Source organism: Apostichopus japonicus, chromosome 18, assembly GCF_037975245.1.
Source record: "Apostichopus japonicus isolate 1M-3 chromosome 18, ASM3797524v1, whole genome shotgun sequence".
Taxonomy (NCBI): domain Eukaryota; kingdom Metazoa; phylum Echinodermata; class Holothuroidea; order Aspidochirotida; family Stichopodidae; genus Apostichopus; species Apostichopus japonicus.
In genome coordinates, this window is record NC_092578.1 from 12,846,667 (window position 1) to 12,863,750 (window position 17,084).

The 17,084-nt window shown below is 36.4% G+C and overlaps 1 protein-coding gene across 3 annotated transcripts in view; it reads right to left on the bottom strand.

The window, feature by feature from the left end:
* LOC139958773 (uncharacterized) overlaps positions 1-16,572 on the bottom strand; it is a 40,666-nt gene extending 24,094 nt beyond the window's left edge. Inside the window, exons 1-4 of one of the 3 annotated variants that reach the window (XM_071956106.1) lie at positions 16,236-16,572; positions 12,028-12,224; positions 10,745-10,873; positions 3,735-3,933 (exon numbers count right to left, since the gene is read on the bottom strand). In XM_071956106.1, coding sequence (XP_071812207.1) covers positions 3,735-3,933; positions 10,745-10,873; positions 12,028-12,148 — 449 coding nt within the window. In that variant the 5' untranslated portion in view covers positions 12,149-12,224; positions 16,236-16,572. Of the gene's footprint in view, positions 1-3,734; positions 3,937-10,744; positions 10,874-12,027; positions 12,225-16,235 lie in introns of all 3 variants that reach the window. The other 2 variants (XM_071956105.1, XM_071956104.1) reach the window with 2 other exon arrangements.
* Between the last annotated feature and the right edge of the window lie 512 nt (positions 16,573-17,084).

Below are 17,084 nucleotides of genomic sequence, written 5' to 3' on the forward strand. Positions count from 1 at the left end.
CCTTGTCCATGGAAAGACTGAGAGTTCATATTTATCATAGCGTGATTGCTCCCTTGTGTCAAACCATTAACATAATTAAGTGATAGATTAATGAAAGAATCTGCAGCATGTTGAAAGTTTAACTGCATTTTCGCATTTGTATTCCCAAATTAATTAAATATCGGAAATAGTCACAATTTTCTTCGTTCCTTGTTTGAACGTTACTGCATGTGCCATTAATGCATGGTAGGCCTAGGGGATTGTTCATTACTTTGATTGTTTGTCCGGCTGTAAGCTTCAGTTGAGCTTTTATGAAAGTGCATGCCTGCTACAAGCCTGCCACAAGCCTGCCACAAGTCTGCCACAAGGCTGCCACAAGCCTGCCACAAGCCTGCCACAAGCCTGCCACAAGCCTGCTACAAGCCTGTTACAGCCTTGCTTTAGCCCTGGAAAGATGCTGTCGCTTTATGCCACTGTGTTCAAATAACTCCCACATTGCAATTTCCCTCTTTGAGTAGGCCTGAAATTTCGTAAGTGATTTGCGCAAGTTAAAGTGTTATATATGCTGACATATCAATGAATTCGGAAGACACTTAGAGGTAACGTTCTAAAATTGTAAAAGCTTTCCTACAGAATTTGGCCATATATAGACATGCGGCCAGGGACGTCGCTAGAGGGGTGGGGGTAGGGGGTGTCTCACCCCCCCCCAATCGTGGTAAAACTGACGATAGTTGGAAAATTTGAGTGCGACAGTCGGAATTTCCTACTGTCGCACTCTAATTTTCATATATTCTTGTAATTTGTGAGTGACCTAAAACTTTCGGTCAAAATTGACCTTTAATTAGTCATATTTACCACGTTTTCCTTGTCAAATTGAGAAATTGTATCTCGTGATCCTTATACTCCACCATACAAAACTTCGTATGATTTTGAATACTGTAAAAAAAAATGCCTAATGGAAATACTGTACATCGTATACAATTAATACGCTCAATGCTAATCTACGGAAGCTTAAATGTGCTATCAACATAAGGAACACTTTGCCCTGTTAGGTGAAATTTTTCAGTAAATTGTTTAGAGTACAAGATAAAATCTTATCCAAAAACAGAAAAATGTTGGATTGCTCAGTTGCTTTAACTGAGCAATTGAACAACCTTTCTGAAAATATTTAATTGACAACTTATCATATCTATAGTGTATTGGACGTTTTGCTGCAAAATGTTCAATTGTTCACTTCATTCCATCTGAGCAACTGAAAAATTTTCTGCAAAATGTTTAATTGACAACTTACCTTATCTCGTCAAATGGACATTTTTTGGCAAAATGTTCAATTGTTCACTTCATTCCAACTGAGCAATTGAAATATTTTTTGGGCAAAATGTATAATTGACAACTTATCGTATCTCGTCAACTCAACATTTTTCTGCAAAATTTGTTAATTGTTCATTTCATTCCAAATGCTCCAAATTCCAAATCCTTTTTTTCATGTGAGTGATAAATAGTCTCACCCCCTCCCCCACCCCACCCCAAGAAAATATTAAGCGCTAGGAAAAAGCACTGTATTTTGGGGTAATTTCACTATGTCGTCGAATATAATTTGTTGAAAATTTGTTGTTTTCCTCTTTGTTAGCTTTTGTAGTTACTAGTCTATGTAGCCTATCAAGCAGAAAACTTATACTCAGTTGCTTACTCCATTAACCAGAGTCATTAATAAGTTTGTGAAGTGAGGGCAAAGGGTGCACCAGTACCGAAAAAAAAGCTCGGAACAAAAGTGCAAACGCGAAAGATAGGGTGTCTGACTGACACTGACCGTATCGTTGACAAGTAGTGCTGGGGGAGGGGGGGGGGGGGGAGTTACAAGACAGCAGTCGTAATTTTCCGGCTCCAAAACCCATCCAGTTGGAATTTCAGCCACTACACCCCCCCCCCCAATCATCAGGCCTTAGCTACGTCCCTGCATGCGGCCATGAATAAGAATTCATATGACCCAATGGTTGGGTGGTCCAAGGCGTGTTAGCCTTGATAAGTGCCTAAAGTGATTATTTTCGTGGTCCCTTTACACTCATTAAAGAAGTAATGATTTAGTGGTCATTTTAACTGGTCAAGCACGCTTTGGACCGGGCAAGACGCATTATGGTACCCTTCTACAATGTCCTTAGAGTTCATGTTAACCATCGGTTTGGTGGTCCAAGGCGTGCTGTATGGATTAGGGCCCAAGGCTTTTTTTGTGGTCCCGTTACACTCATTGAATAAGTAATTATTTAGTGGTCATTTGAATTGGTCAAGCACGCTTTGGACCGGGCAAGATGCATAATGGTACCCTTCTACAATGTCCCTAGAGTTCATGTTAACCATCGGTTTGGTGGTCCAAGGCGTGCTGCATGGATTAGGGCCCAAAGCTTTTTTGTGGTCCCGTTACACTCAATAAAGAAGTAATTATTTAGTGGTCATTTGAATTGGTCAAGCACGCTTTGGACCGGGCAAGACGCATTATGGTACCCTTCTACAATGTCCTTAGAGTTCATATTAACCATCGGTTTGGTGGTTCAAGGCGTGCTGCATGGATTAGGGCCCAAGGCTTTTTTGTGGTCCCGTTACACTCATTGAATAAGTAATTATTTAGTGGTCATTTGAATTGGTCAAGCACGCTTTGGACCGGGCAAGATGCATAATGTTACCCTTCTACAATGTCCCTAGAGTTCATGTTAACCATCGGTTTGGTGGTCCAAGGCGTGCTGCATGGATTAGGGCCCAAAGCTTTTTTGTGGTCCCGTTACACTCAATAAAGAAGTAATTATTTAGTGGTCATTTGAATTGGTCAAGCACGCTTTGGACCGGGCAAGACGCATTATGGTACCCTTCTACAATGTCCTTAGAGTTCATGTTAACCATCGGTTTGGTGGTCCAAGGCGTGCTGCATGGATTAGGGCCCAAAGCTTTTTCGTGGTCCCTTTTCACTCATTAAAAAAGTAATGACTTAATGGTCATTTAAATTGGTCAAGCACGCTTTGGACCGGGCAAGACGCATTATGGTACCCTTCTACAATGACTTAAGAGTTCATACGACCCATTGGTTGGGTGGTCCAAGGCGTGGTGGTTTTGATCAGGGCCCAAATGTTTTTATTTCAGTTCCTGTTACATTTATTTAAAAAATTGTTGATTTAGTGGTCATTTTAATTGGTCAAGCACGCTTTGGACCGGTCAAGACGCATTATGGTATCCTTCTACAATGTGTTAAGAATTCCTATGACCCATTGGTTAGGTGGTCCAAGGCGTGCTAGTTTTGATTAGGGCCTAGAGTGATCTTTTTTCAGGTCCCGTTACATTAATTTAGAAACTGATGAAGTACTGGTCATTTTAGTTGGTCAAGAACTATTCGGACCGGAAAAGATGCATTATGGTATCCTTCTAAATATTCATTAGAGTATATGACCCATAGATGAACCTCTTACCACGACCAAATGTTGATCATCTTGTAAGAAAGCTTTTGCCTTGCCAGAGGTGTTACGTCGATACCATTGTCGAATACGTAACTGAATAGGTAGCAGTTACTCATTCGCGAATATCGAACGAGGAACGGGGAATAAGTATCTAACTTCACACCGGTCAAATCTAGACCCATAGGTGAATTATGTAACCAGAAAGACACTCATTTGCCTAGCTAAGCTGTTAGCATATCAAACTCATGAGAAACAACTGCTCCAGTATCAGATGTACGTGACACATCACAGCTTTTATCTTTCTCAAAAACTCACCGTGTAAATGTTTCTGAACTTGAAAGTTGTATCTCTATGAACGATGCTCCGGCAGCGAGAAATTGCTGGGGAATTGATTCCAAGCTGCTGTCCAGCCAGGTGATATTCGGTGTGGGATACCCTTCAGCCACACAAATGACTACATAAGGAAATCCAGGGCTCACTGATGCATTCTGGGACAGGAAGGTAATCCTAGGTGCTTCTGTATATAGTGAAAAACACCATGATAGATATGAAGGATGGATACAGTCAATAAATAAAACTTATATAGTTCTCTTAAAGTATGCTGCTATAATTCTACACAATCACTGATGCATTCTGGGACAGGAAGGTAATCCTAGGTGCTTCTGTATAGTGAAAAACACCATGACAGATATGAAGGATGGATACAGTCAATAAATAAAACTTATATAACTATTGAAGTATGCTGCTATAATTCTACACAATGCATATTAGTTCCTTTTAAAGTGTTTATTTATTTTATTTTATTAATGATTTTATTTCTCATTTCGGTCTTCTTTCAACTGCATGTTAATGAATTGTAGATGATTATTTGGATGATGAATAGGCAATGGATGGTCAATAATTCTCTAAGATCAGTGGCGGAGCGTCCATACAGTCAGGGGGGCGGATGCCCCCTCCCCTTGACGGACTCAAATGGACTGCTGGCGCCCCTTTCAGCTCTTTACCACTTCTTACTTATTTGCGGTTATTGACTTTTTTATTGCACTCTCATCTTCCTATTGACATTTGTTACATTTTGTTGGTGTAATTTGGCGATGACACCTATTTATTCTTCGTTTATCTGCAAATTAGCCAGGCCCGGAAAGGGTCATTTCCGGCGATCAAGGGAGTATCTTTACTCAAAAAATTTCTGTACCCTACGCCCCAACCTGTGGTGGCGCTCTGCTTAGATAGTGTCGGAAGCGCCCCTGCAGACCATTCTCGTCCCCCTGACCAATACCCCTAGCTCTCCCACTGTCTAAGATCACTGACGCAAAATATCTCTACAAAGTTTTGTCCTGACAATTAACTTTCAAGGCTGATTATAAACTGCAGTATTAAGAGATACATAATTTTTAAAGCTTAGCTCGTCATTATTAAGGTTTGCAATGAAGGAAGTAACATCTATGACAATGAAAAGATGATATCACTACGACAAAGTTGCCTTTCTCATCATTCCGGGCTATACTAGAGAGTTGTTCTGCACTTTTTCTGTGAAGGAAGTTTCCGGTTACTGTCAGAAGTGCACACAGGATTTCCTGATCTGCAAAGATGTGCATGATCTATAACCCAGACCTTTTGATAATAAATGTATGTTTTGTTTACAATACAACTTTCTTCTAAGCATGGAGGAAATACTATATAAATTGCAGATTATTTCAGGCCTGTATGTTTGAGTTCCAAACTTTGAGTCATCCGCACTTTACCATATTGTACATATTGCCAACAATTTGAGTCAAACTAGTTATGGGTTCATATGATCAGCAATCAAGTAAGGTATTGCATGAGTATAGATTCTTCAGTAGCCCATACATACATATAGCTATACCCTTTGGCCACTTTTGTGGGCAACTCATAAATGTTGAATGTTAAATGTTGAATGTAAATTTTTTCAATAAATACAAAATGGTGAGCAGTGTTATCATAGGCATGTCAAGTACGTTTTTTCACTCTATATATTTATCGTTCCTCATAAACCTTAATACAAATATATATAAACTGATGAACCAGCTGAGAAAAATTATACATTATACATTTATTTATTTTTTATTCATATTCCTGCTTGCAGGAGGAAATACATACATACATACTTACATACATATGTACCACAAAGTTTTGTCTGTAACCTAGCTATCTTAAAGATTTTTTATTTCATGGCTGCATTATTGAACTTTGCACTTGTCATGATCAATTTTGAGTGGAATTTCTTCAAGGAATGCCTTTGTGCCTAAATTTCAAATAAAAGTAGCCTATATAGTATTTTTATGGGATTGTGTTTGATGGCAAACACTTGCAAGGTCTCCACAAGAACATACAACAAACTTTAATAGTTGACCTTCGTGAATCCAAAGTAGTAGGAAGCCAACAAAAGCTCTTTTGAAACCACTTCCATGTGTTCGACGATCAAAAATGAACACTAGATTTTATATTGAGCCTATTCTTTTGGATATTAATATGACCAGAGAATTATAAGGCAGGCATGTCATTGTCAATTGCACCCATTTCTGCTCCTATAGGACTGCCATTTAACATCCTATTTTAGTTGTAATATGGGAAAAAGAGGGCAAAGAATGTGAATGATCTAAAGCTGATGGGAATTAAGAGGTGAACTCCCCTAAAACCTTGCAGGTTTGATCATTACCAGAACATATCAGTTTTAAGTTAGTGGAATTTTTGGCAGTTTAATGTATTTACTGTAATGTTTTGATTAGTATACTAAAAGTAAATACTGCCCTCTGATATATATATAAAATAATGTTCATGCATCACGTATAAAAGACACAGATAGGTTGTCAACAAAGAAGACAGAATAAAATCCATCGTAATCATAAACATCGTTTGTCTATCTACTATCTTGAAACCAATTCCATTTTAAAAATTGAGCCACTTCGTGGACTTTTCGTGTCCACGTATTGTTTGAGCAATATTTGCGACCACTCATAGGTACTGATCACACATTGGAAATACTTTTCCTTGTTCCGGAGTGCACTATCAACTTTGCGTCTAACTCCCGCCTGTTAAGCATGTGGTCTTCAACCATTAACCACATGTTGAAGTTCAATGACGTATAAGATAGTGATTTCAAATTGGGTCATTAAGAAGACTTCGTGTTTTTTGTGTTTCACAGAAAAGTTTGATAGGTATATTTTCATTGCAAAGCTTTTAATAGCAATTGTATTTTAGAGTAGTTGTATCATACACTAGTGAAGCAGTTGACACAAACATTAATCAAACTTAATGCAACACAGATATGTAGTCCATACTCTTGACATGAAATTAGCATAATTTCTACAGGGGGTTATGTCCACAACCATATAAAAGACAGGCTGTAATATATAACTTACAATGCACATTTTAATGCAAAGTGGTCATAAACATCCCCAATTTGTGTTGTCAAGTTTCTAACTCACTTTCAAGAAGGTTAAGTTTGTTTCTCTATCATTGTATTTCACACCGCCAAGATGTTAAACCAAACTGCTGATGGTACTTCCAGAAGTTATGTTGTAGAAAAAACAATTTTTTTTTAAACTTATATCTGGAGCTGCATATTTTAAGCATTTTCATTCCTGGTCTTGCACAAGAGGCAATATTAATTCTCTGTTATCAATTGGGATTATATAAATTAATTTGGTAGGTTTCAGTATGGTTATTTAAAAATTAACTTTCACTGCCTTGTAATTGTTTTAATATTGAACAAGCCAACTTAAAAGAAAAGTTATGTTTTGAGTTTCATAATATAAATATTTTCATTTCTGGTCTCTGGAAAGTGACAGTTCATGTTGGGTCTTAATGTCAGCTACTCTAGGCAACAAGTCATGAGTGCAAAGTTACTTGGCACTAAGGGATATATAAGGGATATATTTCCATTTTATCAGTGTTGTCTTAGACTCTGACATCACAGGGGTGAGCCAAAACAGCACTCTAGAAGGAACTCCAGCCAGAATAAGTAGACTGCTTCAAAACCTTGTATTGCATCCAATATATTCTGCATTGCCCCCAATATGATCGACTGCCAATTTTCTTGGATTTCTTGTACTGATATCCTGATGGCATAGTTCCTCAAAGAGACTTTTAATCTTCCTTATCAAGATTGAATACATACTATAATGAGATTGGAACAATCTTCTCTATGGGCATACGCATGATTTCCTTTGGGAATGTTTGAATGTGTACCTCCGCGTGTTAACGCATGTCTCGTGTACGTAGTGTAAAGGGGTTCTGAGGATGGTACATTTCCCCTCAGAGCCTGGAGATTTTTCAAACATGAAAACCCCCATGGAGCCACTTGGTGCACAATTTTTACACTTTTGTGAAAAGAAAAACATGTAAAAACTTGGATACATTGCAATTTACTTGTCGGGGGGGGGGGGGGGGAGGCTGTGTGTATGTCATAAGTCAAAAACTGGAAACAGTAGAAATGATAACAGCTACTTGTTGCCATTCCTCACCATCAGAAAGCTCTTAATTAGGCTAGTCAACTTAACTAAAAAATATATTTCTCCCTCGATTCAAGCTCACTGAGATCAAGATGTAATTCACACTCATGTTTTTGACTTAAGAAAAAGTGGAGGTATTCTGTAGGTATTTCAAACTTCAACTGCCTTGAATTTCTTATTATGACTGTTGTTTTGTTGTTTCAACAAAATAAGAAAGGTTGTTTGCATGGTCTGTCTGCCTTCCTTGTTTTACTTTTGCATGGTATGCTTGCTTTTTTCTTAGAGGAAGCAATAAAATTTTGTTTGCAATTTAGACAGGACCTACTTTAATGTTTGTTTTCTCGTGTTTTGTGTGTGTATGGTATTTATAACATAGTATCGTTTCATGAGCCCAATATTGTGCATAGCAATCCTCGGAAAAAATTTCAATGAGTCAACCTGCCACTTTGGGAAATTCTTGCCACATCGAAAAATCCACTCTCCATTTACGACTTAGGAGAAAATTGACATGCGGAATATTGCTCAATATTTCTGCAATCGATACCATCAACCAAGCTCATTGCATTCAAAGCCTATCCTTCGTCTAGATGGTCTTAGAATGATGACAGTGAAGTTCTGTTTATGTTGAATAAAGTGTGGAATCCATTATCAACAATATGTGCAATTTCCCTGTTATCTCAGTTAGGACCAAACCATCACCATCGCAGTTACGACTGGTCACTATTCACAGACTGAAGTTTGAAACTTTAGGAATATATAAAAAGAAAATACCAAAACACATTTCCTTCCCTAAAATTAATCAAACATCATGTTATTGTGGTTGTCATTTTGATAACAAGCAACGTATGAAGACTATTTTTCACTAATTATAAACCACTTACTAGTGAAAGAACTTTTTTGCGGAACTGAGTGCACAGGAGACACTACAAGTTTATTTTGGAAAATTTCTGCCTTAGCAGGCTAAGATGTAATTTCAGATGATTTTATTGGCTAACAGTCTGCTTAAAACCATTTTATACATTATTCACAGAGGGATCAGGAGGATTTACAAAGGTCGCTGCTCCAGACCTCACGAGTGACATTATTTCCCCTAACATCTTACGTCTCAGACATTCTACTATCCTTTTAAAAAAATGGGTCCAACATATAGTGGCCTCGTCCCTTGAAATTCGAGGAAGGACCAAGTTCACCACACCTTCCTCCAACACGATCCTGGACAAGTGTGAATTAAGTCCTTTAAAAATACAGCATAAATTTATATTAGTTACTAATTGCTATATTTATTTTCAGCTATGTCCATTTATAAATTTGCAACATTTCTGTCATTCTAACAAATTCATGTTAGATATATAAACTATTAAATGCACTTTCAGCACATCATTTGCACATCATTTGTGGTGAGGTGATTTAATTTCGGTTGGTAGTAGTCTAACAGAAGGTATTCAATCAAAGGGTCAATGATTAACCCTTAATGTCCAGATCTTGGTTAGAATTAGTCAAATCTCTACAATAATAGCTTTTCCATTAGTTTTATGAAGATATAACTTTGTCCACTCAAAATGAGGGTTTTAAGTAGACATATACCGTCCCTTAGAAATGACTTAATATACAAAGACCCCCTATCATACACAATTTATATAAAATAAGCTAAGGGGACACCAATCAAGGCCCAAAAAGTGTAATTCTCTAACGGACTATGTAGTAAAAAAGACAGATGAAGGAATGGCAAAGGGGTTCCGTAGAAGTGTGCCTTGGCATTCATTTACTCAATTACACGTGTTTTTACAGATATATATACAACTTTTGTCCACCAAATGTTAACTTTTAACAGATGTCGACCAAAGGCAGGATTTAATGGTATATATAGAAATATAAAGATATATATATATATCTATATCTATATACATGTGTATCAATATATATACGTATAGATATATTTATCTATCTTTATATTTGTATATAAACATTTATATAGAATACATGTTCTGCTCATATTACTATCATACATATTTAGTTTCCCTCACTGTCTGGTTGTACTGGAATATGACTCTATCTTCAAGCATGTTCACAAGTAGAGCTCGAAATCGCAGTTTTATGGGTATTGACTTTCCAGCAGTAAGCATTATTTATTTGTCCTCATCAAGTACCATGGGAGTACTAATTAACTTTTGGACTGTGTACAAGCTCAAAACTGAATACTAATGTACTTTTCTAAAGTATATCCCTTTGAATTCAACATATTACACACTATAATATTACACAATAGAACTCCGTGTATAGTGTCAGGTAGAGGGAATTGTTAAATATGGATCTCGCCCAACTTGGGGTTGTTGTCTAAGTTGGCTTTGTGATTCATTTTCAATTTTTCAGACTTTGATCGAATTGAACTTCACAGAAAAGCATAGGGTTCTTGTACTCACTAAGACAGAGACCAAAAATCCATAGTAGCTAAGGAACTTCAAGGAACGTTATAGCATCAATTAAATATAATCCATAATATTACACTACAACAGCCTACATGAACAGTATTGAACATACAATAATAATAGCAACCACTGCATACATATTTTTCAATAGGAAATTATAGCAATTAGTAATAGTATACAAGCATTTGTTCTGAAAAAAAAAATCAGCTAAAAATGACCTCCTTAATAGACCATGCAAGATAAATGCAGTCATGTACAGAAACAATAAAGCATACATTGCTTTGAGTTATTTGCATATATACCATACAAAATGTAAAGTGGTCAACAATAATTTTGTACTTATTTTATCAATATTTAATAATATTTCTGTCACTATAAAGAACCTTCACTGAAATCAATGTAAACTGAATATGTCTGTACTTACCGGGACACTGCAATTCATCCTCCCCATCACCGCAGTTGTCATGGTAATCACATATAGCTGCCAATGGGATGCACAGACCTGTTGTGTTACATCTGACTCCTGGACCAGATAGGCCGGCTGGCTCACAGACTAACATTAAATGAAACATAAATAAAATTGTAAATTTGACATAAATGTACGGGATTATGCCTTACAGTATATTTCTTACAGCAAAACTTTTGTACTTTTATAACTACAAAAGGGAAAAAATGGACAAATGTAACAAATGAAAAAGTAGAAAAGGGAGATCAAAAGTGGGAGAAATGAAGGAAAGGAAGGACAAAAGCAGGCACATGTTATTCATGTTCATTCTGGACTTGAAACAGATCCATTAAATGAAGAAAAATGAATATAATAATAAATTGGGTGCAAATTTCCCAAATTTGTTGGCATTGATAATCAAGATAGGATATATATGCACACTTTCACTGCAGCTTTCACTGTGAGAACCAGCCTTTACAAAGCAAACAAACACAGTTAGGAATAAACAGTTTAACAAACTGGACTAGAAAGTAAGAGTAGTAGGATGACTGGACAATTGCTAGACAAGTAATGACCATGTAATTGCAAATAAAGTTCCTCATTTTTTAATGCCCTACAGAATAACAAGATTCATTAGCCACCGTGTTTTTATGCGTAAACATCATAAATTTGTAAGCACACTTTACTCTGGGCCATTGCTCTGTAGTTAATGTGTTTGGAAATGAAATGGAAAAAATACAAAGTTTGATCAGATTCTGTTTTTAATAATTGCAATGCAATCTCTCATGAGGGAGCCAACATTTTACGCAAACAATTAACTACTTTCCAGCAAAAGTTATAAATGGATCCTCTGTGCATTTCTCATTACCAAATTCCAGTATTGGAATGGTTCTCAACAAATTGAATAAATTTTTAACTACAGTTTTAACAATTTATCAAGAACATGCATGGCACATTATTGTTTGTATTTTCAACAAATGCTTCTGCTAAAATGAAAAATATTGGCACTGCTTACTTACAAAAACAAAAAGAATATTTTGGTACATTTTCATTACCAAAAGGCTCTTCTAGATCAACAAAATTCTTCACGCCTTCAGGGCTTTTTCAGCAATGGGTTAATTTAGCCTAAGGGAGGCTAATTTGAATGACTCAAGGTCAAAATTAGTGTGAAATTTTATCTCTTATCTTTTTCTTCATTTAATTGTGACTTACAAATAATTTTAATAAACATCATGACAATATGAATAAAGAGGTCCACTTACATGCATTGACTACTGTTGGTGTCGGAGTGATACTAGTCGTTACTGTTCTCTGAGAGATCTGAGTCACTGAAGTATGGACCAGTACAGCAATCAATGTGAAGAACCGCAGTGGAAAATCCATACCGACACTTAGGACTGAATGAACCTGAGATGATGTCTACTATACCATATATGTTAAATTACCTTGTAATCACTCTCTGTAATATAGAAGAAGGTTTCCACAAATAACACTGAATTGTAAATCAGCTATCCTGAATTGAAACAAACAATCTAGTCCCTACATGGTTTAGGAATCTATAATATAGTAAAACCAAACAAGATATTTGCCAGTGCATAATGATTATACATGGCAATTTTCTTTTAATAATTCTTGGTGCAATTAAGGGAAGCCTCACATTAGGGAAACAGTCCCCTTACACCGAAGGTGCAAAATTTCCACTTGAATTGTTGCATAGTGGCTGCTTATCTGGCTATACCACACATGGTTGAGCAGGTTTTGCAAGATCAGAATGACCACAAGATCGCTTATGCGAACTAATTTAATTAAACCAAAGTTTCACAGGACATAAGGATTATATGCACTTCAATGAGCAATCAAGACAGTATAGAGTGTATAGCTGAACTATGTTTCTATAACACAGATTTAGGATGAGAGAAAAGTTGCTACATTGCTTATATAAAGGCAGTTAAACACAAGGTTGATGTGTCAGCTTTATGCCTGGAAAATACATAGCTGAAGGGCAAAATTATATTCTCTATGTTATTGCGAGTCCATGATGCATGTGAACTGGATGGAAAACTATTTGAGATTAACTGAAAGTCTTCTACTGTGTTTCAATTTCATGTCGTAGGCACACCAATCCTTTCACCAAAGAGTGATTACAATGATAACTTTTGCATTATGAATCTTATTTGCTGTTTTTACAATATATATTTTTTTATATTGCTTCCTGACTTTGTTCAGCTATTACATTATATCAGCTCTTGGGTATTGAAAGTTTCAACGCGCATGTTGAAATAACTAGCATAGTGTTGGTTTCCAAAACTTTCCAGTTATTATTTGCAAGCCCAATTTTTGATAATTCTTTTATTTCCATTTTTTTGTAGTTGTCTCCACTTTACAGCTTTAATTGTTTTGTATCTGTACATTTAATTGTTTTTGTATTGCTATGTTTTACTTTTTATGTATAACGTTGAATGTAAAAAGCAGGGCCTTATTGGAAACCAGCTTTTGCTGAATAAGCAACCCTGGATAAAAATGCGAATAATTAAAAAATAAAAAATGTCGGGCATTCGGGCCCTCCATACACTCGCTCAGCGCCCGCAACACAATTTCATAATCTAAGGTACCTCCCACCGACCATCCTATTGATATTATGTGCTATTCGCCTCATAAGAATAGGAGGATGCTGTTAGCATTGAATGTTATTTTAAGGGCATCCGTAGATACAAATTGGCACCCGTGATCAAATCTCCGTATATTTATTTAACTCGGTTAGCGTAAAGCTAACTTCTCCCGAGGACCTGAAGTATCATAACCAATAGTGAAATGAAAAATATAATAATATACAATAATAATAAGAACATTAATATAAGAAATGAATAATGACTGGGAGTCATTTTTCCAAGAACAGGAGCCATTTCTGAAATCACGTAAAGGTTGCCACATATTCCAAACTATACTATAGTATAAGCGCATGAAAAGAAGAACGATAGCCGCCCGTTTTTTCCCTTCAGATCTCAGTACGAGAAACATGTATTTTATTTGTATAATAGAACAACTTTCGTTAATATTTTCCTACCCTAGCTATATGTCGATTTTATAAAACCTTCATGAAAACAGACTTTTTGAAAATGGATTTTGAAGCTCAGTCAACAATTTAAGAAATGCTTAGGCCTACCGTTAAATACTGGCGTCAAAAAATCCACAACGGATCCACAACGGATAACAATGCTAAGTAGAGCTTACTTAAAGAGAAATAGAAACTGCATGTACATCATGGTCATTTTAAGTATCCAGGTACTATACAAAGAGATCGAGTTCACCGAAACATCCCTTTTCCTTATCACCTGAGGAAAACCGTCTTTTGTAAATTATAGTAGGCCTACCATACAGTACTTTACATTTGATACAATAGTTTCTTCTATACAACAGTTTCCCAAAATTTGTATGTGTAGCAATAGTTTAAGTTTTAACCAAGGGCAGTACCATTCATAATTTGCATATTACACCAAAATTTACAATCGGCGTCCAGATGGCGGGAAAATGTAACATAATGTTCAATCTGTTGGGTCGTTCCCATGGTGCGATGAACTTGGGCAAGTTGCCAAGTTCGAATGTCGATGACCTACTTATGTTCCGTGACCAATGTCAATGGGAATTATGTGTGTAAAAACTCGTGTTTTTCCACGTGTAATATATATAGAAGTTTTACGTAAGGGGAGCGAATTTCGGGGCGGCTCGTTGATTGTGAGGAAGCACTTATCTAATCATCAATTTTTGTGAAAAATATCGTACGTTTTTTTTTCCAGAAAATGTTTTTGACTAGTAATTGGAAACTCAATGTATCAAGAAGTACTGGGTCTAGACCTTATCATTGCATTTTGGGGGAAGACAGATCTTCAAGTGCAAAATATTGTTTTTTCATTCAAGGTTATCGTGGTTTTCTTGCGAGGTGTATACGGCGTAACTTTCGATGTATAGGCTTAGAATTAGGATCGGCCGATGGTTTAGTTTGCATGAATTTTTACCTAAATTCAATTTAATTTAACGGGAATCACTAAGCATGTCGGAAAGACAGGACATGACTTACTACTAATACTTTAAGTTTAAAAGTTCACAATGAAAAGTTTTTAACTATCAACAAGTCCCCACCTGTTTGGAACTTCAGACAATAATAATGTAAGATAGGGGCTACATAAATACGGGATTATAAACTACATATATAATAAGAATAGTACAGATTTATTTATATCATTAATCGGCTGTTGTTTACTCCAGAAAATAAAAAAGTAGCGAAAGATAACTAGAAATGACATCGTGGAACCCCCCCCCCCCCGCATTAATAAACGAATCCATTTCATTACAGCATCAACTCTCAAGTGCCGCACAGCAGTGTGTAACAGTACCGTACCCTAGGCTATGATAATATACAGTCCCTTGCGAAGATGGATTTAATTTGATATGCTCCCTTCGGTTTTGGATCAAAAATGATTAAATCGTTATAATTATTAAAACAAAATGTGGTGAAATGCATAATGGTGAGCTTTTGTACATGGGAACCTTCACAATCATCATTTGCAGGAAGAATAAATAACGAAAATTTCTGAATAACTTTGAGGTCTCGTAACATGCTGAGCATAACTAACGTTCGATATTTGGTGTAGCCTAGGTCCAAATTACTACGTGAAAAGTTGATTCGTTAATATGTCTATAGGCCAGTGCGTAAATTGATAAGATATTATTCAAACTAAGAACACAGAAACCAGAAATAAACGTGTTTTCTTTTCTCTAATTCAAATAGTAACACGTAGATATTTTTTATTATGTCCGGGGACAGTCCGGGATTCCCGGGAATGATACCAAAACGAATGAAATAACCGGTTGTTTTCCCAATACCGGTAGTAGTTACACATTGCACTGTGATCGGGATTAGTCAAAGCCGGGATCGGGATACCGGTATTCACTTGACTACCGGGATCCCGCACAACCCTAGTAATGAAATAGCCTATCTTCCTCCAAAATTGGTACATTGTACTTAATGCAACTCTTCTCATGCATGTAACAAAGGCTTGTATGTATCCTATGTATGTTAATGGCCCGAAAAGCGCCAAGAATAGTTACCCAAACTTTTCCATCTCAAAAAGTATCTCAAACAAATCATCCATCTTCAATCTTTACCAAAATGTTAATTTTAATACCTAATTCTTACACTCCGACGTTATTTTGAGCTTATGTTCAATATAATTCCGTTTATGAACAAATAAAAAATATGCCGAACTTAGTGTTTAACTTCCTTGTTCGTTACTATTATTAACTCCCTTCAAGCTCAATTAGAAAATTTAAGCTTAGGCCAATCAAACTAAGTAAATGGTGACAACGTAACTAGTGTAGGATTACTGTTTAACGTTTCCAGATTGATGTAAAGGAATAATAAGAACTAAAAACAACTCCAATGACGTTTCTAATAATAACAAATTGCATTTACTTGTGCAGCATAAATTTGAACAAAAATATAGAAAACCGTATTCATAGGCCTGTTCTCAATGTTGGATTCGAGGCACATGAAAATCTCAGGTTTGGATGTAGTAACGTTTGGGAAATTTCCAAGCGTCGTTTATGAAAATTAGCGGTCGTCTGGTGTTATGTATTAAAGGCAAGCCAGGCGCGGAAAAATCAGGAACCAGTGAATAAAAATCACGAAAATCCGAACCGGCAGCTAAAGGGAACTAAGACAAGGAATACACACATATGTCGCGAGTACTGTATGTACGCCTGTAGCTATAGCTTTGCATGCCTGTGAACAACGTTTATTTGTTGATCATTTGCATATAGTTGACACAATAGCTAATGTCGCGAGCAAACCGCATGTTCGTTGGTCCGTGTGATAGGGTTAAGATAGGTGTAAGCAGAGCTGAACACCCCGAAATTCGCTCCCCTTACGTAAAACTTCTATATATATTACACGTGGAAAAACACGAGTTTTTACACACATAATTCCCATTGACATTGGTCACGGAACATAAGTAGGTCATCGACATTCGAACTTGGCAACTTGCCCAAGTTCATCGCACCATGGGAACGACCCAACAGATTGAACATTATGTTACATTTTCCCGCCATCTGGACGCCGATTGTAAATTTTGGTGTAATATGCAAATTATGAATGGTACTGCCCTTGGTTAAAACTTAAACTATTGCGACACATACAAATTTTGGGAAACTGTTGTATAGAAGAAACTTTTGTATCAAATGTAAAGTACTGTATGGTAGGCCTACTATAATTTATAAAAGACGGTTTTCCTCAGGTGATAAGGAAAAGGGATGTTTCGGTGAA